The sequence below is a fragment of the Amphibalanus amphitrite genome, unplaced genomic scaffold (genome assembly GCF_019059575.1).
Source record: "Amphibalanus amphitrite isolate SeventyFive unplaced genomic scaffold, NRLGWU_Aamphi_draft 000247F_arrow, whole genome shotgun sequence".
In the NCBI taxonomy this organism is placed as follows: domain Eukaryota; kingdom Metazoa; phylum Arthropoda; class Thecostraca; order Balanomorpha; family Balanidae; genus Amphibalanus; species Amphibalanus amphitrite.
The window spans coordinates 72,931-97,809 of NW_024881742.1; the positions used below are offsets into that span (position 1 = coordinate 72,931).

At 53.6% G+C, this 24,879-nt stretch overlaps 1 protein-coding gene across 2 annotated transcripts in view; it reads left to right on the top strand.

Moving 5' to 3' along the window:
* LOC122386334 (ras GTPase-activating protein raskol-like) overlaps positions 1-24,879 on the top strand; it is a 137,008-nt gene that overhangs the window by 19,379 nt on the left and 92,750 nt on the right. Inside the window, exons 2-3 of one of the 2 annotated variants that reach the window (XM_043375438.1) lie at positions 12,287-12,426; positions 14,037-14,075. In XM_043375438.1, coding sequence (XP_043231373.1) covers positions 12,287-12,426; positions 14,037-14,075 — 179 coding nt within the window. The remainder of the gene's footprint in view (positions 1-12,286; positions 12,427-14,036; positions 14,076-24,879) is intronic. The other variant, XM_043375439.1, reaches the window with a different exon arrangement.

Sequence of the window (24,879 nt, forward strand, 5' to 3'; positions counted from 1 at the left end):
GGGCCCTGACAGGACTGTAACGCCCCTGACAAGCCTGAAGTGTCCCCGGCAGGCACGTGGTGCCCCTGACAGGCCTGAGGCGCCCCTGCAAGGCCGGTGGTGCCCCTGGCAGGCCTGTGGTGTCCATGGCAGGCCCGTGGTGCCCTTGTTAGGCCTGTGGTGCCCCTGGCAGGCCTCTGGTGCCCTTCCTAGGCCGCTGGTGCCCCTGGCAGGCCTCTGGTGCCCTTGCTAGGCCGCTGGTGCCCCTGGCAGGCCTCTGGTGCCCTTGCTAGGCCGCTGGTACCCCTGCGCCCGGAGAGGACTGGTGCCCCTGAAAAGTCTGAAGTGCCCCTCGGCAGGCCCGTGGTGCCCCTGACAGGCCCAAGGTGCCCCTACGAGGCCGGTGGTGCCCCTGGCAGACCTCTGGTGCCCCTGGCAGGTCTGTGGTGTCCCTGGCAGGTCTGTGGCGCCCCTGGCAGACCTGTGTTGACTGGTGCCCCTGCTAGGTCGCTGGTGCCCCTCACAGACCTGTGGTGCCCCTGGGCCTTGACAAGCCTGAGATGCCTGGCTATGACAGGCTCGTGGTGCCCCTGATAGACCAGTGGTGCCCTTGCTAGGCCTGTAGTGCCCCTGGCAGGCCTCTGGTGCCCCTGCTACCCCTGCGCCCGGAGAGGACTATGGTGCCCCTGAAAAGCCTGAAGTGCCTCTCGACAGGCCCGTGGTGCCCCTGGGCCCTGACAGGCCCAAGTACCCCTGCGAGGTCGGTGGTGCTCCTGGCAGGCCTCTGGTGCCCCTGGCAGGGCTGTGGTGCCCCTGGCAGGCCTGTGTTGACTGGTGCCCCTGCTAGGCCGCTGGTGCCCCTCACAGGCCTGCGGTGCCCCTGGAAGGACTGTGGTGCCCCTGCCCCTAGGGGTGCTCATGGGCCCAACAGGCCCGTTGTGCCCCTGACAGGCCTGTCGTGTATACTTGCTAGACCTGTGGTGCCCCTGCTTCCTGGCAGGCCTGTGGTGCCCCTGGCGGGCCTGTGGCGCCCCTACAAGGCCGTAGGTGCCCCTGACAGGTTTGTGGTGTCCCTGGAAGGACTTTGGTGCCCCTGACAAGCCTGAAGTGTCAAGGACAGACCCTTTAGACGCCAGGGTCAAGTTCGTCGAACTGACAACGATTTGCTTACCTGATAACGTTCCTGGTAAGCCTACTCACTACTCAGCGTCCACAACATATATACACATAGCACATTCATATATACTTGCTTACAATTGGTAAATGTGGTTGTGGCTAAGAGTTAAGATACTGACTAAAAATAAAAAAAGAATAAAAAAATGAAAATGGGGGCACCACCAAAATGAAGTGGACGAAATCCGTTGAGTTTTTAATTTTGGGTATAGGTAGGGGCACCACTTCGATTCATGACCCTCCCCTTGGAGTTTTCCTGGATCCGCCCCTGGCCGGCGTGATCGATTTATATCATCCCGGTGCAACTAAGCATTGAACACCTTCAGGACTAATCCATTTGATCATCGACTTAGGTTGATGAGGTCGCCAGACTAACTTTGCCCCCAGAGCTTGTGTGTTGAAATGCAAACATGAAAAGTAAAAGCCTAGAGATAGTTTCCTCGCCATTGAGGACATACCTACTGTTACTTAAGTTTTACAAAAAAGATACGAGTTTATTGATGATCGTTCTCGTGTAGTGCCCAACGTCCGCCTGCCACATTGCTATTTCTTTTTGTGCACGTCTTAACAATATAGCACACACATGACACCGCGATAAAGGCCATTTCTACCATACGACACATTACGCTTCTGCCCCACCCGGCGCCCCGCACCTTATAGGTATATATCGGGTAGTGACCTGACCCAACCTGACGATGAGATAGGTGCAACTCCGGCTTAAATAAATGTTCAGAGTCCAAGAGTCTATCCCTCTTTCCTTCATAGGGCCGGCTCCGTTCCAATAGATCCTGCCTTGATTTTGATCATTCTGAATATTCTGAGCTGGTTCGATGTTTAAAGGGACACTCCCACCTTAACATTAGTTTTGAGTTGAGATAGCCAAATTGGTGGCCATGGCCTGCAAATACCGGTTTGGGCACTCACAACATCGACAAATGCTTTAATTCGGAGATATGGAATTTCAAACTTGCAGTTTTCGGATTCTAAGGGGCTAGTGCATTGGTATGCCCCCTTAGAATTTGTGACGTCAGCGGAGATCTAACGATTTTTAAATCTTTTACTAAAACGTTTGGTAGCACGCGGTGGTATATGCTGCTTTGCGCGCAACAAATGCCGCACTTTCAAATAAAGTCGCTAGGAACAGCGGAGATCCCAAAAAGTAAACAAAAGTAAAAGTCTAATATCTTGAAAACCGGTGAATATTTTTCGATGAAATTTGGTAGATATTCGTTTTCGCTCTTTCTGAACCGAGCGACATCACTTTCGTGCCAATTCATTAACTTTTTTGAAGGTGGGAGGGTCCCTTTAAATACCAAAATAAGGTGAAGAGGATACCAAATGCCCTCAAACAGATAATTTTTTTTGGCTTTCGTCCCGAAACAACTTTGCCAGCTTCCACTTGTCTCCAGTATGTGGTCCCGCTCCGACCTCTCCGCGGTGCTGACACCGACTGAAGCGGCATAGACCCATCCCGGTCACGGCCAGTGGGCGGAGTTTAGTTGGGCCCGGCGCAACGTGATTGGCCAGCGCTCCTATCCAATCCGGTGCGGTAGCGAGCGAGCCTCTATCCGGGTGCAAAAACTGATTAACATTACGAGCCAACGACAAGTGCTCTAAATTTTGATATTTTGTTAAGAGACCATATTGACAAAAATTGGCGCTTGAGCTGAAATATCGTTTGCCAAAATTTTAAGCTAATTGGACAAAAATTGAAGAAATTATCGCCGAAAAGTAGGGTCTCATGGGGTCTGAAATGCATAGTAAGCTGATCTAACTGAACCAGCTCATCAACTTCCTGACGTAACACTGGCAATGCTAACGACCTGACATTTGGCTAAGCGTCACCTGTGCGGGAGCGCTAATGAACATCACACTTCCCCATCCCCCGTTCGGTTTGGTAACCTAGGCCGAGTCGGCCGGCCTCCGGGCGCGGTCCACAGTCGTGTTCAGCGGCCGCTGACGGCGGCGGTCCGGTCGGGCCAATCAGCGACCGGCGGCGGTGGTCGACCGCGACTAATGGGCTGGCATTTATCGCTGGATGCCAGCAGCCGGGACCGCCGCCCGGGCCGAATCGGGCGCAGCGCGGGCCGGGTGTCGGCGGCTGGACGCCCTCTGGGGAGCAGCGGGCCGCGGCGGAGCCCCACCCACGCCCGGCATACCGCGCTCTGCACCGCTCATCGTGCACCCGTCCAGCCGGGGCCGTATAATTGATCCGCTGTGCCGGAATCCAGCGGAAGTAGCACGATAGATCGTAGTCCAAATCCTTGCGGCGGACACCGATGCCACTTTGCGTGGAGCTCCTTCAGCCCTGCGCGCTCTGCGGTCTGGGTTAACGTGCCTTGAATGAAACCGGCCCTGGCTTCGAACTTTGAAGGGCTTCGAAGTTTCCAGAAAATGCATTCCTCAGCTCAAAGCATGACTCAGACGACCCTGAGACATGAGAGCTATCGAAATTCTGAATAAAATAATCGAAGTGATGATAGTTGTATGGATATTTTCTGCGGCTGATGTTGCGGCAGCTGGGACGAGCGATTTGGTCGTCATCCAAGTGTACCGTCTGGCGCATTAGTTCGAGTCTCGAAGCGCGCGTAATCCGCGTTTTATTCCGATGAGTTTGGGCCGTCGGGCCGCCAACCAGGATGCGTCGTTACACGCTCAGCATGCCGCGATCGGCGCTGAGCCAAACCGAGCCCGAGCGGAGCGGAGCGGAGCTGAGCCCGAGCCGATTCGAGCCCCAGCCGAGCCGAGCTGAGCCCGAGCCACCGACACCAATCGCTGGGAACTGTGAGCCCTGCACGGCGGTTCTGCGGTGGCTGGTGAAGAGCCATGCTAATTGCGACCTCGGCCTTATGACGGCGTCAAACTGCTACAGGTGCAGTAGTTAGCAGGTGATTATTAGCTGACTGTGGTCACTTGATTAGCGCGGCTTTGGCTTGGGAGTGAGGTGTTGATTATATTTCATATTTATATCCTGAATTGCAACATGATATGATATTCAGTGTGCTGCTAATAGTTCATGACACATGAAATATACTTTGGTAGACAAGCTTTGAAGTGTGTTCATTCATAAAGAAACAGCGCCAATCAAATGTGTACTATATTTGTCTATTTGACTCATCTCATTATGATCCGATGAGAGGAGGAGAAAGATTTGATAAGCAATATATCATAATTGCGCTTACATCGGCTGAATTCGCGGCGGCCGTGTGGCAGCTGGGAACGCCGGGGTACCTCAGGGTGGCGCCATTGTCCCCCTCGTTTTCTCGTTTGTCCGCCACGGTGTTCTCTGAGCGTGCGCTCTGGCTGCCAGATCGTGTTTGCGTGACGGCCTCGGTATGCGGAAACCTGTGTTTGTTCCCGTCAAATGGCGAAAGGAATCCCTGACCGGAACGGCGCGCGCGTGTCACATCTGCCTCTCGTGCTCGCTCGCAGCGCGTCTTATGTTGGCACTGTCATACACTATTGTATGCGGCATTGTAGAATGAAAATTGTAAAGATCGTTTACACCCACGCTCGTATGAAACTAAATGTATTCTTACTCCAAGATGACTAGAGTCCTCCATCTCTTTATCGAAGCCACGCCTCTCGCCATTCCACCGTTCCTCATCGTTGTTGGGCCAGGCCGGCGCGTGCCTCCGTGACACCCGGCACGTTCCTGACCCTGGTGACCCCGGCTGACCCGGGGCGACCCCGGTCGACCCTGCCGGCTCGTGCAGTGGGTCACTTCCGCAGTGGTGCGCACATCCGCCGCGGTTGATGACCGGCCCTGGCCGCCGGGTACCCGGTCTAGGGGGATCAGCGCCGCGTGGATCGAGGACAGACGGCGGGTGCACATTGCACAATGCCGCGACACGCTACACAGTCCGGGTCGGTGTGGTGTTGAGCTGTGCAGCGCCGGACAAATATCTCGTATAACTATACCGCGCTGGGAACGGTGCGAGGGTGCAGGGTTCCGGGGGCGGCTTGGCTCGCACGGAGATTTGGGGTGGATTTGGCTGTGGAACATGGGCTGCTTGATTTTCCTTCGTCTTGTTGGTTCATTTTGTTTCGGCGTCCTACGGTCGTTGCGCCTGGTTTTGTCTCGTTAGATAATGCCAGCGCTGATGCCATGCTCTATCGACTCTTTGTTGAGGTCGGTACATTTACTTTTAAATGTCATCGGCCTTATCGGCTTATTTCCAAACATCGGCTGACCTTTCCCCGTGCAGTCGCGTTACCACGCTATCGGTTTTTATCGAACATGTTGAGTACACCTACAATTGTTCATTGTCTGGCTCTGCTATTATTTGGGGTTGTGCAATGTCTAATGACCTATACTAATTGGTAACAGGCACCACACAAAGTAAAGCACCCAACATCTTTAAAGCAAATCAGGGACCACCTTTTAATGCTTATTCCTCACTGAGTCACGTAATCAACAAAAGTGTCTGAAACGACTGATGCGACTGAGTTCACTGAGCTGATTATTGGAGGACAGAGACTGAGAGGCGACTGACCGTCACCCACCCAGGTCTCTCTCGGACGCTTGTCCCCGCAGTCTCCGAGCGGCCATCACGGCCCGCCGGACCGCCTGGCCCGGCTGTCGCTCCGACTTCCATTGGCCGTGAAACCGTGATAGTATCGCTGAGAGCAATTAGTGCCAGTTCGGTCACGTCCGCTGCCGTGTGCGCGTCCGCCGCGGACAGTCTCCGCTGTGTGAGAAGCGCCGCCGTCTGGGGTTGGACGCGTCAGAGCGTGGGATAGTTCCGGCACGCCCCCGGCTAAACTACCGGGGATGATAGCGCGACGAGGGATGCTGTTGGCGGAGAAACATGTCAACTTGGATGATGGTGTTTGTTATCTTTACCCTGGGATATCTATTGCAGGGATGAATTGATGATAAGTCAATGGGATACTGGCACACTGATATATGCACTGGTGAGAGCACAACTTGACTGCCGACAAAACAATATCTGTAGAACTTACCGACTGGTACCTAGCGAACTGTGTAGTCGACTACAGAATGATGTTCCACTTTTCACAGGCAATTATTTGCCTGAAGTGGTAGGCTGTGGCGCATCACACGGGCTGAGTTCACAAATTATAGCTTTTTCCCAATGCTCACAATCGACACGCTTAATTGCGTGATAAACGGCACAACTTAGCGCTCAGGTCAACTGATAGCTTTTGAGGAGTGGAACATCATTCTGTAGTCGGCTAACTTTACATGCATTTACTTTTAGTCATTAGATTGATTAGTCCTAATTTCAAGACTTTATCAGTCGCCCAGTTTCCCTGTATCCCAGTTTCCCTGTAGTTAGGATACTGTTTCCCTGTATCCTAATACACCGTCTTTGTGTCAGCTCCCGGGCAGCTGGGCGATGGCCCAGCTCCTCCCACCCCACCTGTTACCGCCGGCCCGCGGCACTCCGCGGCACTCCGCGGCATGTGGCGTATGTCGGCCCGGCCGCCGACGGCCCAGGATTCCGCCGCCGACGCGCCAGTCTCGTCAGTCTCGTCAGCGTCGTTATAGGCGTCGTTTAGTGACAAGGCTCGGGAGACAGGCAGCCTCGTAGCAGTGCTCATCGAAGGCCCACCTGATCATTAACGTCCCGTGGATTTTTTTTTGTCCAAGAGAGGTCCTGAGTGCATACATTCTGCCGTCTTGTCATTATCACGGTTTACCCACACCCTGTGACTCGGCGCTTTGTTTACGACGTGTCTGCGGGCTTTATCATCGCCGGGGAAAGCACCCGGGACAGATGCGATAAATCTCGCCCAGCTGGGCAGGGGAGGCTCGCGGTGAGTCTATCTTTATGCAGATGCCGTTTTCTGTTGCGTGCCGCCCGGCAGGATTGTTGCAGAAGCTCATGCAACGTTTTCAGTGAATGCATATACCGCGCCACTGGCAGACTCCTGACCCAGTTGGCAGCTGGGTTATGGGCTGATCAACCGCTGGTAATGCCTCGCAGTTCGTGATATCTTATTTGATATGGAGGGGATAAGTGGTTGAGCTCATTTAGGGTGATTATATGATGTCCTTGGGGCCCGGTCTTTTGAAGTTTTTTGTTACGCAATCTTCAGTCATCGATGATGATTTCGATAGATAATATGGGTATTCAGCTTATTAATTGTCATTATCGTTGTAGTTAAACACATTACGGAGTCGATGTTGAGCAGCCGAAGTCACAACAGTAATACCTATGTAGTAAAGAATACACTTAGAATGTGATTACAGTAATCTGTGTCAGGGACTATATCAAGGGATAAATTTCGATACTTTTTAATCTAATCACAAACAGACAAACCACATTGCATTTGATTTATGCCTAGTACACGTGAGCCACACGCACACAAACGACATTGAACTCGCAACTGGCGTGACATGCTTTGCAAGAATCTTCCCATCAGTCGCAAGCACAACCGACTTAAAGGTTGCAGGTACGCAGTTGTAAGACTGCCGTGGAATCAGTTGGGGCGGCATTGGCAGCATGGAGACAATGCGCATTCCTTCCTGCGGAGCTGCACATTCGTGTCATGAACATACCTTGCCATGAGTCTGATCCAGGGGCTGAATCGGCCCCTTTCACTTGAGAATGCTGCGCAATGACCTGCATAGTAAGCGCTGCAATGCACTTGTATAGTAAATGTTCCGATCATACATACAGATGATGGGTGAAAAATCTGATGAATATGAGACGTGGCTTCAGCCACATGCTTCTGTGCAATGTAACGTTTGAATAAGAAAGCAAGCAATGCAACCGGGCAGAAAGGCGTAGAACTTCAATCTGAAATATGTAAAAAAATGTAGGCTAAGTTGCATACCCTATTGAAGTAAATTGCGTTTTCGAAGGCTGTTTTTTATGTACGACTGTAGGTGTTAAGACGCAAATATAAACTTGTGCCAAGACAATGGCTTGGAAAGCATGCCCTATCTAGTCGCGTATGTTCGTGATAACAGTTTTGGACGTAAGTTTTAGACCAAGAAATGATTCTCACGTCATCATTTATCATCGATTGAAGCTTTCTGTCGCGACTCCTTTATTGGTGATCAGCGGCCACGGAAACGGTGCCCACTCGTCCGTCTATAATTGTGACAAATGATGGCCCGGTCAGGGCACTGATAAATCGCTGAGTTCTCTGACAAATATAGTCCCACAAAGTAAACTGGTGCTGTTTTCTGCTTACCCACTACGCTCAGCAACGTGCTTTTAAATGAGTATTTGCTGCATGTGAATTTCAGTAAATGTTTTGTTACCTCCTTTGCTCTTACACGCTTGTTATAGTTGTCCATTGCGTTTTTCTCATGCAGTGCAGCACAGTCCTGGGCTCCAGATCAAGGCTGCTAATTTTAGCACTCCCGGGGTGCGGGGCGAATTCCAGCTCTGTGTCGGTGCTGCTCGGCGCCGCTCGGCCCAGCGTTCTGACACGCCCTCCCGAGATCCGCCACGCCCTGGTGCCTGGACACCGCTGCTGCCGCCGTGCTGTCCTTGGTAGAGACCGCGGGGTCCGCTATTGTTTGTCCCGGCAGTAACGCGGCCAATGTGCCCACCCCAATTACAGACAGGAGAGAGCAACCTCCCCTGTCGGAAGGATCCTGCCACCGGACCACAAAAACCAGCGACCGGGGCCCGAATTAAAATTGTCTGAGCGTATGCGTTTGGGTGAAATGAAAGTGAAAGGGCTAACTAAAAGGATGGTGTTTAAACAATTTTGTGTCGTAATGCATGTGTCTTTATCGGAATTCGATGCCAATAATCTATTTCATTAAATACACTTTGGGAGTATATAGGTAGGTATGTGTCATTGCCTAATTATGGAGACAAAGGTGAGATTCGAAACTCTTTGTTCCTGAAGATGTGAAGGTTCGTTATTTGAAAAGTTATTCTTCATTGAGATCGCTTGACAGTAACGCGGCATACAGGAGTACATTTATTTTACATTATACTCCTAGACCGTAACGCTAGAGCTCGGTGTTATCGGCCTTTCGTCGCCGTTTGAAGTACGGGCATGGAATGCTGAATTTTCCTGACTGAGGCACCGCTGCTACTGGGGGCGCTGATTCACCATCGGCGTAATTTGGCGCGCGTGCCACGTTTTATACAGAGACTCCGTGCGGCGGCATACCAGCGTGCTGATATCGTGACCGACCAGCAGGCGAAGGCTGCACATCGCGTGTCAGCCAGGAATCGGCCAGTCTTCAGGGACATTGATTCATTGCCAGTGTTCAATGCTCTCGTCGAGTTCGGCAGCGACAAGGGCCAAATTGGAACGGGTTAGGGGAGGAAATAGGAGAGCAATGACACACATTGCTCGCTGTCGGACACTTTGGCTGATCAGGCAGTCAAAAACCCGAACCGGCCGCTAATCTAGACGACAAATTATCGACTGGTTCGCCGCTAGAACACGAGCTCGGAGCTGTCAAACGTGGTTCCATAGCGCACTTGCCTGTTATTTCTCTTTGGAAAGTCCAAGCGGCTTTCCTGATTGCCGAGATCATGATCGAACACAAGTCACGGCAGTCAACTTGAGACTTAACTTGCATTTTGCCCAGATACTTTCTGCTTTAGCTGACCGCGGAACATGTAACGGAACATGTAAAGGTTACACATACCGCGATATGACTGGTAATCTTCCATTGACATTTATTGCATAAAAGCGTTACTGCATTTTGCAGTGACACCTTTTCAGTCCAGTTAGGTACCAATTTTCTTGGTTAACCTCGCCATAGCCTTTTACAAAATGAACTATGGCATACACGGAGTCAATGTCAACAAGCAACTGAGTGATGTAATAAAATATTGTATAACATGAAATGTCATGAGATAACAATTCAAACTAATGGCATACTTAACTAAATGGCTTGTTAAAAACTAATTTGAATTGGTGGAATTTGGCCATGATGAATGATAACAATTCCTGTTTTCGCGGGTTGAGTTTAGCAGCCCGGCTGCGCGGTGCTAGCAGCCTGTGCTGCGCTACGGTCTTCAGTGTTAGTGGCCTGTGCTGCGCTGCGGTCTCCAGTGTTACTCTCTCATCCCGTGTTGCAGTCTCCAGGGCTAGCGCTGCTGCTGCCACTGCAGTCACTTGGTCAGCTTTCGGAAGCGTTAGTTCACAGTTCGACCGCTAGGTGCTAGCACTGTGTCTGTCCGGCCCCCGCCGAAGTTAGTTGGTAGCACTGCTGCTCCACGGCGTACATTTCCTACCAGCCCATAGGGTTTACATGTTAAATGGCCTGTTTTCGGCGAGCGATATCTCGGTCAACCTTTGAAGGAATCAATGGTTCTTAGTCTCAAATGATAGATCGATTAATTTTCTTTCGACAATTCCTCTACCATTTTTCACGAAACCCAGCCGATCTTCTACGGCGTACAGGGTAAAGATTTCTCTGCACGCCAGCACCCGCGATCCGCCTCTCCGATCGTCGGCGCGCGGTCTTCGGTAGCGCAGTCGGTAGCGTATCGGGCTACGGATCCGAGGGTCGTGAGTTCGAATCCTGGGAGCGCCGCGTGATTTCGGCTAGAATTGAATGATGTAGATTCTTGAATGTTTGCATAATCAATTATTAATAGCTAATTGAATGTATCTGCCCACTAATCGGCCCCAAAAACATGTTATTTAAGAAATTTAAGAAATGAATGTCACGTGCGCGTCATGACTGCCCACCATCAGCGCTACCATATTCTAGTTTGAACTAACTTTTTGCTAGTCCCGACCACATATGGTAGGTTTTCTAGTAGTTATACTAGAAATTCCTACCAAAGTTCGTCCTACCCTTCACTCAATATACCCTGTGTCTGTCTACCCAAGCACCGCCCGTGGCCGACTCACTATTTTGGCTTGCCGTAGGTGAAGCACCTGCACCATTGGTGCATGATATTTCAGGTCACATGTTAGACCACCTGCATACGTTGGTAGAGGATTCATAAAAGCTGCACACAGTGCATGTTCTATTTTCGGTCCAGATTACGCTACATCGCCCTGTTGTTGGTAGTAGCCCTAGCTCCACCGAGGGTGGTGGCGCTAGTGTAGTGGGCTAGGTCACTGGTAATTCACTAGGTGGCAGCACATCACCACTGCTGAGACTGACTGGTAAACGTGTGAAGGAAAGCAACTCTACTCTGTGTCGGGCCGTTGACGATCATCCGTGTTCCTGAGTCAAATGTGCCTCAAATTACCACATACCTACCTACGTCATATGTGTGTGATGAATGTCGCATCACACAAACATATTTCACGTAAATCTCCTCCTGTAGACCGTTCCGTGCTTCTATCCTCAGGATACTGAAATCCTTCTCCTCCACGCCGCAACCCCCCTCCGGGCTAGACAGGCAACTTTATCTCATGCGGGCTGCTCCCTTAGAGCGGCACCGCTGCTCCCGAGGGAGCGCACCCCGTAGCCGGGTGCAGTGAGTGCCTTGGGGCTGGCCGCTGGGTGGCCTGTCCTCTGGACGGGCTCAGCCCCGGCTACTCACTAGGGTGCCTGCCCAGACCAATGTCTCCCCCTAAATCCTGTCATCCTCCCGGCTCTGAAATGGTCTCATTGGACCGATAGGGCCTAACCCAACAAAACAAACAAACAAACAAACAAATCCTCCTGTAGATAGTAGATACCCCATTCGTATGACAGTCTGACCTGACCTGTGTAATGTGTACGGTAGTCTGACCTGTGACATGGCGTGCCCCGTCCCTCCCGCCCTGACCGCCGTCCCCTCTGTCTCTCCCCCGCCCTGACCGCCTCTCCCCCCCTGTCTCTCCCCGCCCTGACCGCCTCTCCCCTCTGTATCTCCCCCGCCCTGACCGCCTCTCCCCCCCTGTCTCTCCCCCGCCCTGACCGCCTCTCCCCCCTGTCTCTCCCCCGCCCTGACCGCCTCTCCCCCTGTCTCTCCCCCGCCCTGACCGCCTCTCCCCTCTGTATCTCCCCCGCCCTGACCGCCTCTCCCCCCTGTCTCTCCCCCGCCCTGACCGCCTCTCCCCCCCTGTCTCTCCCCCGCCCTGACCGCCTCTCCCCCTGTCTCTCCCCCGCCCTGACCGCCGTCCCCTCTGTCTCTCCCCCGCCCTGACCGCCGTCCCTCTGTCTCTCTCCCCCGCCCTGACCGCCGTCTCCCTCTGTCTCTCCCCCGCCCTGACCGCCGCCCCCTCCGTCTGCCGACAGACCGTCCGGTACGTCTGGGCCACGTGGGCAGTCAGAAGGTGCACCAGGACGGTGTGCCGCTGCTCAGCTGGGAGCCCTACTTCTGTGTCCTGCTGCAGGACGAGCAGACGCTCACCGCCTACCGCAGCGAGGAGATGGCGGTGAGTGACCCAGAGGTGCTCCGAGTGTCCGAGCGACACTCGTGTCTGACCTGAGTGACCGGCGCGACCTCTGAGTGCCTGACCTTCCAGCTTACTTACAACACTGGATCAGGGGCTCTCACATTTGCTGTCCCACGGTGTCGGATATTCACTCCCATGCTTGCATATATGCAAATTATATGCACATTTACCACCTTGCGGTAAAGGTCTTCCAAGCCTATGACAACAAGGATGCAATGTTGAACGCTTGGTCGCTTAGGTGTGCTGGAACTTCAACTTGTAGTCATGCATACTCTATGATATTTAGTACATGGAAGTCTTGTGCGCCATTCATTCCATTTTGTCGTACTTTCGTTAGACCGAATGACCTGCATTTGATAAATTTATTTCTGCGCCATATGTAGGTATATACAATCAATAACACCAAACAAAGCATGACGATGACATCATTGCTCAATATTCATGTCGCTGACATTGTCACATGATGTTGTTTCTGCTCATAAGTACCTAACCGCAGAACACTCTGACAAAACCCGTTTGTCGTTGAGCGTTGACAAATTGATTCACTGGAACTGTCCCATGTAATCACTACTTGGCCACTGTCATTACGCATTTGATTGCCAGTCAGCGGTAACGTTAGGAGGTTGGCTATTAATCGTTTGGGTCATAAATCTAATAGCCATCATATCGTGACGGAGCAGGACAAGCACCTGGCTTTTGGAATGCTGCAGTTTATTGCTGAAAACATCAGTCTATCATACATGATGCGAAAAGGAAAGGTTGGATGAGTTCTTGCAAACATCACGCCATCGTTAATGATTCGGTGAAATCATCGTTCAATAAGCAATCTATAACGAGCGGTGAACATCACCTTCATGGCTCAGTTTTTCAGTTAGTTATAACCATTTGCTTGGATGGTGCGAATTTCGACAGCTGACGTGACTGACGGAATATTTCTGTGTTATTTCGCCCTTTCTGCCGACCCTCTACCCTCTACTGCCCCCGTTCGTCACGGCTCTCTCTGGTGGTAATACCCCCGCTGTAGGGAGAGGGGGTCGGCCGCGGTGGGGTGTCACGCTCTGCGGGGTGACAGCCGTCACTGCAGCTGAGTCTGTATCACCTCCGTCACGGAGAGTGTACCGCAGCCCGGCGAGGTCACATCACTCATCAGAGGGCCAGAGCGGCACCTCACTGCCGCCGGGAAACGGCGCCGACAAAGGCACCGACTTATTGTCGCCAGACAATCAGACGGGTTGCTTTAATTGGGACGGGTCTTATATGGAGTGGCCGGTAACGGGTTGATGTCTCCGGAGTGTAATGTCAATGGGACAATGGTGTATGAAGGTGAGGGTTGTAATGCGGAAAGTACTAGAGCTCCTGAGGATAATTATTCTTGTAAATCATTATCTACTCTCCAGTGCTGTTTCGCTCCACTGTGATAACTCGTCCACTTTCTTTTCATGAGACATACTTTCAGCAGTAATATCCGATTCGCCTTCTACCCCTAACTCGCTCTTTTGGTCTGAAGAACTTTGCCTTGTGAGTGGTGTTAACAGACAAGACTGAGGACTGGCTGCGCTCCGTCTCTGAACCGACTCCCCTGTCGGCAGATTTTCCCGGTCACACCGACACGGCCCCGCACCAGGAAGGTTGGTGGTGGTGCATGACCGCTTGACCTCCCCCCACCCCGCCCCGATCGTGTGTATTGTGTGTAGCAGTGACCACCGTCTCCCCCAGTCACCACTCCACCCTCCCCAGCCGGCTGGTGTGAGCTGCCACCTCGCATGTTACCCCCTCACTGCAGTCACAAATCCTCGGCAGATATATCCAACACATATCCACCAGGACTGGCCAGTGGCGGCATGGAGGTGCAGCTTTTTTTGCTCACTGAATGGTTTGGGAATGTTTGTTATCCGCCACCTGCATCGTTTCATGGTCGGTTTCCATGTGCGTCCGGCACGTTCAGGAAGGTGTCGATTTGAGCCATTTGACCTTGCGTTTGCACGATAGCGAAACATATATTTTTTTTTCGTTTTATGTTGCTAGTTAGTTACGCACTGTAGATGGATGGCATTGAGTTTAGTTGAGTCGAAACAGTCGACGGACGTGGAGGTCAAATGCTTTATATTCGAAACAATGCACGACTAAAATGTTTTCGTTTTCTTTTTATCATTTGGTCTTGTGCCGTCAGTGTAGGTACTTGAGTGTGTGGGTGTCCTTTCATTTATCTTAGGAATATATTCTTTCTGTAACATTCACCAATTTCTGATATTGTATTCAAATGTAAAGGAAAGTAGTAATGTTTCTTGAAAGCATAGCAGTGAAACTGAACGGTGCGTAGTTCTGATGCACGCTCTCTATGTATGCTTATAGCTATTCCCAGTATTTGTCTAACTACGTATTACATGCCTGATCGGGTGCAGAAGAAAGCACCGGCTAGTCGTACCGCGACCGTCGGCTCACGGTGTATGAGCAGCACTGAATGGGGCGGTAACTTTCCCCGGGCGCCGCTGCTGTGACCATCTATCCACCAAGTCGCTCGCTGGGCTGACGCTCTGCGATATCTGCCGGTGACGTAACGGCAGCCGCTCCGGCGGCGATCCGAGTCACGCCCGCCGTCACGGGCGCCGTCACGGGCGCCGTCACGGCTATGTGCATCACTGGGCGTTTTCACCTCGATACGCTGACTGTGGTCGTCACATAGAGTGGGATCACTGAGTGTGCGCCTCGATAATGGTACAGTAATGCGTCCCGTGGTTCACGTCCGATATAATTTGTCGTCTGCCGTCGCCCTGCCGTGGCTCGGGTCTCACGGACGCGGCGTTTTCGATCGGTCAAAGATAAACGCTGTCGCGTTCCCAGGATTGTCGTCCCGTTTTCCCCGTCGTCCGCGAGATGACAATGGGTGCCGGGATCCGACTGAGCGCCACGGTAGGTGCGTTCCGACATTCGAACATCCGAAAGCATAGCCTGTGTTCTTTCGCGTCAGACCACCGTGTCCCCCATCGCTCCGTTTTCTCGCAATCCGACTGCGGCGAGCTGTCATGGGCGCTGACTCTCGCGTGGCATCACGACAGGTGTCGGGAGAAGGGAGCTGCCGCGCGCGTGCCACATGTCGCGTCCGGCGCCAGGGCGGTATTGTGCGCCTCGGCCGGCCCGCTGGAGCTCTGTCGGGGCGCCGCCTGCGTCCGCCGCGCGTCCGTCGTCACGCCGACTCGATGGCTTCATCGTTTTGTGAAACCCCGACAGTTCGAACAATGGGCGGCCTCCCACCGCCTGGAGCCAGCTCAGGGTGGTCTCGTGCCGAACCCGGAGTCCGGGGTGCGCAGAGCCGAGGGCGACGGGACGCGTGCTCAGAGCCGTCGATTTGGGGCTCACTCCACAGAGCAGCCTTCCGCAGGCAGTTTGGCTTGTTATGATAATGGCCATGCGAGCAGTAATACCATACAATCAGAGTGAGCTGACGAGAGAGAAAGGAACGATGGTGATGTCTGTATTATTGCAATTTGTGTTTGGAGAACAAACCTCCGGGTCGCAGATCTCCTTTAGTGGGCCCGGAGAAATGGGAGGAGGGAGGGAAGGTCATCTTGTGGCCCGCCGGTCATGCTATTCGAACTCGCGGTGCGCTGCGTCACGGTCATGATAAGCGCCGCGCCATGATAGGGTTGCTTGCGCCATGCGGGAGAGCCGTTTACCACACCGTGTCGATTGCAGCGCCACTTATAGTCGCTCTGTTGACGGTCCAAAGTGGCGCGTTGGTTGCCAAACTGGCGCCGCTGGTGCGTCGCTGTCACCAAAGTTGGGAAATCAGCCGCGTGCTGTGCTGCCGGTATGAAAGATTGGTCTTATCTGAACCAGAGCTCGGTAAAAGCGCAGGTTTTTTTATCGTTTATCCATGGTAAACAGTCACAAAACTCCAACTGGAAGGATTTATTTCATGGTCCTGTTTTATTGACGTTTAAGACACCGTCATGAGGTATTATTCCAACCATGACCGACCCAGTCACTGTTTTTGTGTCAATGTTGCAACGCCGATCGGCTCGGAAAACTAGACCGTGATTGACACCATGTCAATGAGATACGTGTGGACCGAATCACAGCCTGTCTATAATCGGGCCGCCCGGAGAACAAAACACGGCGCCGTGACACACGGCGGCGTGCGACCCGCGGGGCTCCCGCGGCGCCGGCCGACCCCCGGGCCGTCAGCCGATACTCACGTGTCATTATCACGATCAGAGCGTGCACAGTGTTGTGTAAGCCGCCGGTGGCTGCCCCCGGGTACCGGTGGGGCGCGGTGGCTGCCCCTGGGTACCGGTGGGGCGCTGCGACTGCCCACGGGTACCGGTGGGGCGCGGCGGTGACACCGCGGCCGCCGACAGGCGGTTGTTGTTCACACACGGCGCCGGTGCGTGACGCGCGTGTGGGACGTGCGACGCGCGCCGCACGCACCCCGCCCTCACGCACCGGCCACGGCAGGGGTGGTCACGCCCGGTCGGACCGGCGAGCCGTGCGTCCGTCTCCGCCCGCCTCCAGCTCCGTCTCCGCTGGCGTATATTCGCATCCAGTATGAGTAGAGCATGGGTACCGAAAAATTCTTCAGAAACTAGAGAAATTCTCGTACCATGACCAATAAGGACATTCAGGGGAACATTATCGCCCTGGCCAGTAAAAGGGCTAATTTTGCATGGTTCTTTAATGCATTATTTCACGTGGCGCAATTAAGGCATGCTGTGCCTGAATGCACCTTTTGCAGGGGCTAGGTGCTCACACACACTGGCGTCCTGCCGCCGTCACCGTCACCGCTGCCCTGCACCCATGGCTCGCCTCTCAGCCCTCGACCAGTGCCCCGGGAAGGCGGAGCAAGAACCCAGCTGACGAGGCACTCTGCGTTTTCGTTCCTGGAAGTTGAACGGTTCTGATGACGGCCAGACTGCGCCGGTGCTGGGAAGTGATGTGATTTTAATTACAGCTCTGCGGTTTAAATGGACAAACGATGACTCTGGGTGATCATTACGGTCCCGGGCATCGCACAGACTCGGAAACCGGTGAACAACCTTGAATAGCGGCGCAGAACTTTCCTCCTGTTACCCCGGACTCGGGCTGAACACCGTCTCAGTCGTCACTGACACGCGGCACAACAGGCCGACCCGTCACCATGAGGAGGCAGGCCACTTTCCCTTGTGTCACAGGAATAGCACGTGTCGAGACCGGAGCGCGACCTCGACCGCCGAAAAACTGGCTGCGTGTCCGACGCGGGCCGGTTCTTTGCGCGCCGACATTGCTGCTGGCCTGTTTACCAGCCAGCTCTTCGTTCCGGAGATCGCCCCGCGGATGGCTGTTTTGTTCAGCGTGCCGCGGCGTGCGGCCGTGGTTGGCGCGGGGCCTGGTCAATTGATTATTACTAGCTCAACAAGGCCGCATCATCTCCTTTGTCATCTTTTTAGGCACGTGAGGTGTGCAGAAGTGTCCATCCTCAACTGCCGGTCCAGACCTGCCCTTGATTTTTATCCTATCGTCTCTTGACGTCTGAATGTCATTGTCTGGCGTTGTTGCTGGGTGGACTTGTTCTCACTGCGATGTGTTACGGTCTGTGGATGTGCTATCAGTGTCGTGACCTCGCCTCCGTAAAGGCAGAGGGACGAGCCCAGGAAGGTCCCGGGGGACCACCGGGCTGGGTCACGAGCCTCTATCCCCGGCGACCCGGCCACGGAGCAGCCGCGGCTCAGTCACGTTTTTGTCGCTGGTCGGTCCCGCTCGAACCGCAGGCGCCATAGTGGAGGGCATGATCCGGCAAACGGGCCGTCATTGACCAGCCCCCGCTCTGCCCCTGCTCGGCTCCGTGCGGCCCCGTTCCACCGGGTCTCATCTGAGCCGCTCCAGTAAACAGGCCTCTGTGCGCGGCCGCGGTGACCGCGCCGCCCCTGATTTGTGGCCGGGCCGTGTCGCGCCGGGCCAAGGCGGGCCGCGCTGCCCTTTCAGACCTCCCGCGGCCGGCCGTCCGGACCGACACGCGAAGACAAACGGCGGGCGGCGCCGTGACCTGAGGTCACCGCGGCTGACCTCGCCGGACCGAGCCGTCGCAGCCTTCACCCTGGCCCCGCCGACTCCGACAAACACCACCGAGCTGAGTCTCGCCGCAAATGAAGCCAGCTCACGCACCCGGGGACCGGGAAGACCTTGGTGAAGCGACCGCAGCTGCCTGATGAAGACGCCCGCCCCTGAGGTGATTTTCCTGCTGTCAGGGAGCGGTGTGGTCGGCCAGCGCGGCGTCAGCGCTGGCGGTTATCAGGTCCGCGGTCCGCCGGCGCCGCCGACCCGTCACCGTCCGAGATGCTCATCCAGAGAGCGGCTTCCGGTCCCTCGTCACACCGGCTGGTGACGAGCAGTCTGTCAGGCGCGCTCTGCGGTCCGGCCGTCCGCTGCTCGGCCCGCGCCGCCTGGCGACGATCCGGAACTGTCCCTTGTGCCCGCCAGTGAACTGTGAGACGTCCTCCGCCGCGCTCCAGCTCAGGGGTCGCCGCTTTCAGCCGGTATAATGCTCAGCTCTAACTGCCGCTGTGTGCTCCTCACAGTCGTGTTTTGCTGTGGCTATCACGGCGAATCCGCCGTACCACCGCCGAATCTATAGCGCGGCCGAGCCGGCAGTGGTGCACCGCCCGGTTGGGCCCGATCCTTTCCCGGCGGCCGGACCGGATGTGCCCGGTATTCCTCATTCCTGCGACACGCCCGGCCGGCCGGTCACCGGAAGCGGCCGCCTTCACCGCAGTCACCGGCCGTGGCCGGTCCGAGGTCGCTGCGTCACCACATACTGAGCGGTGCCGTGCTGTGGCGCGCGCTAATCATTGGGGGTAAACGAGTCGAGGTGTAGTTAAAGACACTGCTCGTGTGAGTCGATTACGAGGGTTAAATGAGCCAGTGGATGGTCAACGACATTACGCATTATATGTGCTCTTGCGTATGATGTATATGTATAGGTTCAGCTATCAATGAGCCAAGTAATAAAAAAGCTTAATTTTATACTCGTTGAAGCTTTTCTAGCAAAAACATTACATAGCTTCTAGGACATTATGTATATTCTTCTGCGCAGCACCTGGAGGCGTTTCTGCACGTCACTGGCTGGCTGACGCAGTATTCGGCGCCGCTCCCCGTCGCCAGTTTGGGCGCAGCGGCGGCGGTTGGCGCCGTTGGTGAGCTGCCGGCGGGGGTCGGCTGGGGTCGCCTGAGGTCAGCGCTGCTCGGCGGGGCTCTGTGGGACGGCCGGCCGGCGCTGACGGCGGTCCTGGGAGCGCCGTGCTCACTGTCAGAGACGTGTTGTGTCGCTGGGAGCCGGAAGGGCCCCGCCGGCAGCGCTGCGGCACTGGTGACACGTCTGAGCGAGGCCGGCGCCGGGTTCCGCGGAGTCGCACGGAAGTGGGCGCCGACTCGTGCCGCCGAAGGTTGCCGGGTGGGTGGGGTGTGAACTTGTCTGACAGTATTGAAGGGCAGGGTTGGCTGTGGGAGGGGTCCCAGTCGGAAACATCAAATAGGTTGGGAAACGTACCGTGACGTCAATTATTGCGAAAATAAGCTTGCTTTGTGGTAAAACCAGAGGCCGTGGAATTGTCTTTGTGAAGAGCACCGTGTCATTCACTCTTGAGGCTGATGTGCCTTGTGAAGAATCATTCTAACATAAAGAGAGCTAAAGAACAACAATATCAGGAAAATTCAGCTCCTTTTGTTTGAACTCCTGGTTTCCGCGTGACCCATATTCCACAATGCTGCAAATATGTGTTGGCATTCAGTTGGACGTTGCAATAAATGGCATCCAGCTGCTCGTCTGACCAGCCTTGAAACTGACACAAAGGATCATCTCCTTTTATTTTGACTTGGGACAGAAATTTGTAATGCAAAGCGTAGGCATTTGTGCAACTTCCAGATGGAATGTCTCGCGAGTCGCGACTCCCACCGAATTCTTCCAGTTTTAGTGGCAGCCAGGCAGATTTGTCGTGACACCAGAGGTCACGCACTTGTATGGTTTGTCAGCGCAACCTTCCAAGCCCGCCTTGAGGGCTTTCCGCGCCGGCCGCCGCCGCTGCCCTGTGCCTGGAAGGCCGCGGCCGGGCTGGCGTGCTGCCATGAGCGGGGATTGGCGATGATTCAGTGTAGACGGGGCCGCTTCTGTTCAAACCCCCCGGCGCCGGTGGGGAGTGCTAAGTGGCGGTTATTAGGACACGCGCCGCCGCTGGCTGTATGAGCAGGCCCCCCGAGGTTACAGTCACGGCTACCTGGTATTCAGTTTACACAACTCGACTATGGTAGGATACCGGTTAGGGGGAATCGATCGATAGTGATATGAACAGTTGGATGGAATGTGCCTGAAGTCGGCAGCCGGTGCCAGATATACGTGTTTGGCCCGTCGCCAGGGGAGTGATGCACGCTCACCTGTCGGTCTTGGAACGTGAGTCGACCTACCGGTCCGATGACCGAGCTATTGAGCTCTCCGGAAACGGCGACCGTTGCAACACAGAACCTTTGTGACTTGACATAGAGGTGTCAAATGAAGGAAGACGGAGCTGTCAAGAGGAAAGACACTTTGTTCGGTCGTCGACACAAGTGCAGTGTCGGCGGAAAGGAAAGCGCTGGCCTCGGCCTGTGTTTCCTCGTTTGGCTGGCTCATACCCGCCTCATTTGTAACTGTCGGGTGCAGACAGGTATCGCTAATAGCGCTCAACGCCGTACGCCACTGCCGAATAGAACAGGACCGTAAGTGGCGAACGCGTATAGCTATCGCAGCGATCAAGGCTGTGCTTATTGCGGATTGACCGACTTGGATTCCGCTCTTCCTCTTCCGGTTGCTCTGCTTTGTCGAAACCGGATAGTTGCTGTCTGTTCCGTTCACCGAACTTAGTTGTATTCTAGACGATGCTTTATACTCTTCTGTCACGCTTATTGTTGGTAATGCCACACCTATCAGTGGCGGATCTAGGATTTGAGTTTAGGGGGGGCAAACATTGCGCCGCCAGGCAAGTCGGCGAGAATTTCAAACGTCCAGTCTTAGGAACAAAAAAAAACGAGCTACCCCTATTTTTCTCCTCGGATTTCGGGATTTTTTTTTTGATTTTTTACATTTTTGTCAGTCCGGCCAAGCCAGGGCAGCGCAAAAAAAAATTTGCAGCCACCCTAACTCCGGGAGATAGTTAGAGAATAGCTCACCGGCGCTATGGACGGTTCGTCCTCTACCTCTCGCATCACCTCGGCAAGACCTCGTCCGAAAGGTCCGCCCGCGCCGGTTCTCAAGGGCTTCTGTATCCGGAGACCGATAAGGGTCGCAGCAGCAGGTTCATGTGTAAATGCCCACGACCAAAGGCCACATCAGCGTACCTGCGATACTATACGCAGTCAGGGTTACCATGTAGTTAAACGTATTAACAGTTGTTTCCGGTAATAGAAAATGAGATCAGTCGATTAAGAATCCCAACAAGAAATAGACGAAGAACAGCGCATTTGTTTTCGGTCCTGCATTTATTGATGCAATTACAATGAACATTCCTTAACTTTGGGACTAAACTTCGCGAGCTAGCAAAATTATACAATAAGTGTTACTTTCGAGAGGAGATAGACGATGCTTCTACAGACTACATAGGACCACAGCGCAACAGCCAACAGAATCACACTGAACAGCGTTAAGTTCCCACAACATACTGAGCTTCTCCAACACCTCGCAAACCAAAAGCTCTGACTGAGCCTTTCTGGGTTTGTCCCCGTTAGATAACGGTATGGCTCATGAAAAAGCCGCGATTGGTAATCTTCTTTACGTTATTCCTCTCAGAAACCTATCTCGCACTTGTTCTCAAAGGCACGCAGTACACCGTTCTTTCTGGCCATCACTTACCGGGGTTACATGAGCAAGTAAATGCGTATCAGGAACGGATTTTCCTATTCGCTCACCATTGTAGTCCGTTTGTAATGCGTATTAACTCTGCTCATGTAACCCCGAGCACTGAGTGACACAGCGGCAGTAGCTCAACCATATCGTTCACTCAACCAGTTCTATCTCGCCTGCCATGTTACAGCTACCACCAGCGCAGCTTTACTTCACATTTCACAGCGTCTGACTGCCACATTGTTTACCCATCACTACACTTGTTTTTTCAGCTCCTACACCCATGCTATCTAGCAATTATAACGCCTTTTGGGGCGACTAACGGAGCGAGCGAGAGGGTGGGCCTTGCACGTGCGAAATTGCGAGGGGATACCTCCAACTGACTTCTGCATGGCACCCTACTAACCGGTCTCTAGCGATGTGCCAAATTTGGGCACAATCGGCCCACCCGTTCTCGAGATCTGGAAGCGGCACCCTGCACGTGCGCACGTGCAAAATGGGTCCCGACTGACTTGTGCACGGCACCCTACTAACCGGTCCCTAACTGTGTACCAAATTTGAGGGTAATTGGTCGAGCCGTTCTCGAGATCTGGAAACGACCCCTGCACGTGCGCACGTGCAGCAGCGCCCCAACTCTGGCACATGTATATGCAGTGCCTAGTGGGTGCCTAACTACATGCCAACTTTCAGCGCAATCGGCCAAGTAGTTACCGAGATATTGCAACAATTACAAAACGGACACCTCTTCGTTTTGCACGTGGCACGTGCATAAGGGGTCACCCACATGCATCAGGAATCAACTCACCTTGTCAACTCACCTTGTCGGGTTCCATCCACTACCACCAGTCGGCAAGGAAAAGGCTCGATGGATGGAAGGACGGGAGGAACCCTGCTTCATATGGCGCGCCAGTTGACAATCTCAGGATACATCGTCATAGCATACACGCACAAACTGGAGTGTTGCGCCACCATTTAGACTAACATTGACTACATCGTGTTTTACAATAGAATAGCAAATAGTAAAAAAGTGTTCATCATACAACTTACATATACTCGACAAGTCTATCCGGAATAGCTCCTACTAATCCATGTTAGTAGGAGCATAGGAGAATAGTCCAATACTTGGTAGAAGGAATGAAGCTACCCTACAAAAATTACCGCGTGTAAATCGGTCAAGTGGTTGCTGAGATATAAGCTTCGCAAAAGCGTGACCACGGCCGGCCGGCCGGCCGGCCGCTCATATTCAGAAATTTCCGTTAATCTAAGGAAAGACTACGCTCGCTTCGCTCGCTCCGTAATTATGCAAACACTTCTTATATACCCATGCAAACCCACCACTGTCCAACCGCTCACCAGTGTGGTGACCCCTGACCCCACTGGCGTCTGGCGGTCTGCTGTTGACGGTTTGTTTACTTGGTTCAAGGTTTCAATAAATCGCGTTATTTTTTTTGGTAGCAGTAGCAGTAGTAGCACTGCTGATGGATGATGGACTGACATTCATGGGGCGGAGGACTTTTATCAGCTCACAACTTAATATCACGAATATGACAACCTTCTAGTCCTCCATTTATTTCACATTTTCTTTTCAAACACCATATTTTTAGTATTCAAGTTGTAGTTTTTTTAGGGGGGGCAAAAAGATATGTTTGCCCAGAGGTTTTCCGTTTAGGGGGGGCAATTGCCCATTTTGCCCCAACGTAGATCCGCCACTGACACCTATAATAAATCCTTATTAGCAGATTGGTGTCGAAACTGAATGCTAGTTCGTCATTTGCGCATTAGTGTTTCTATTTGTTCGTTGCCGAGCGGTTTAACCTTGGGCCAGAGGGAATGGCCTGCACATCAGTCGGATACAATGCGGACCTGACGAGGCTCTCGGCACGGGACGGGGCCCGCCTATCGAGACTCAGATTCAATAGATCCATTCACTTGATGGTAGTTATAAATTCATTAAATTCGGATGCGGCTGCTTTTCACGTGATCAGTGCAGCTGCTTCAGGATTTGATGTACTGGGGCCGGAGAGAAGCTGCGACGTTAATCGGTCGATTGTTCTTCTAGAGCCATCGACCAGCTCCAAAAGGTGAGCTCAGGTGGTCTGATTGTACAAACATAGCGCCAGCCTCCGCCACGATCTCTTTTCACTTTCTTCATCTCGTTTGTTGCGGCGCTCGGTCGATTTTCACCAAATCTGGTGGGCACTATTAGCATACTGGCCTCAGGAGTCCGCCCACCAACGAAGGAGCGCGCTTCTGAATTTGATCGATCGTCCCTCCCGTCCTTTACTCGGCCATGACTCGACCTGACCGTGACTCAGGTCACGGGGCACAGCCCTAACGTGTGGGAAGATGACTCGGCTGAGTCACCCTCGGATATTCCGTCCGGTCGTCCGTGAGGTATTCCGATCCCCCGGCCGTGAGATACCAATCCCAGGTACGGACGCGGCCAGAATTTACGTCCCTTGTCAAGAGAAGGGGAGTGTAGCCGAGACTGGCCGCGGCGGCACCCCAGCCGGAGTGACACGCGCTGAAAAACGAGCGACACACTCTGCCGACACCGCCGACACAGGACGCCTGTCTGGCGGCGAAAAAAG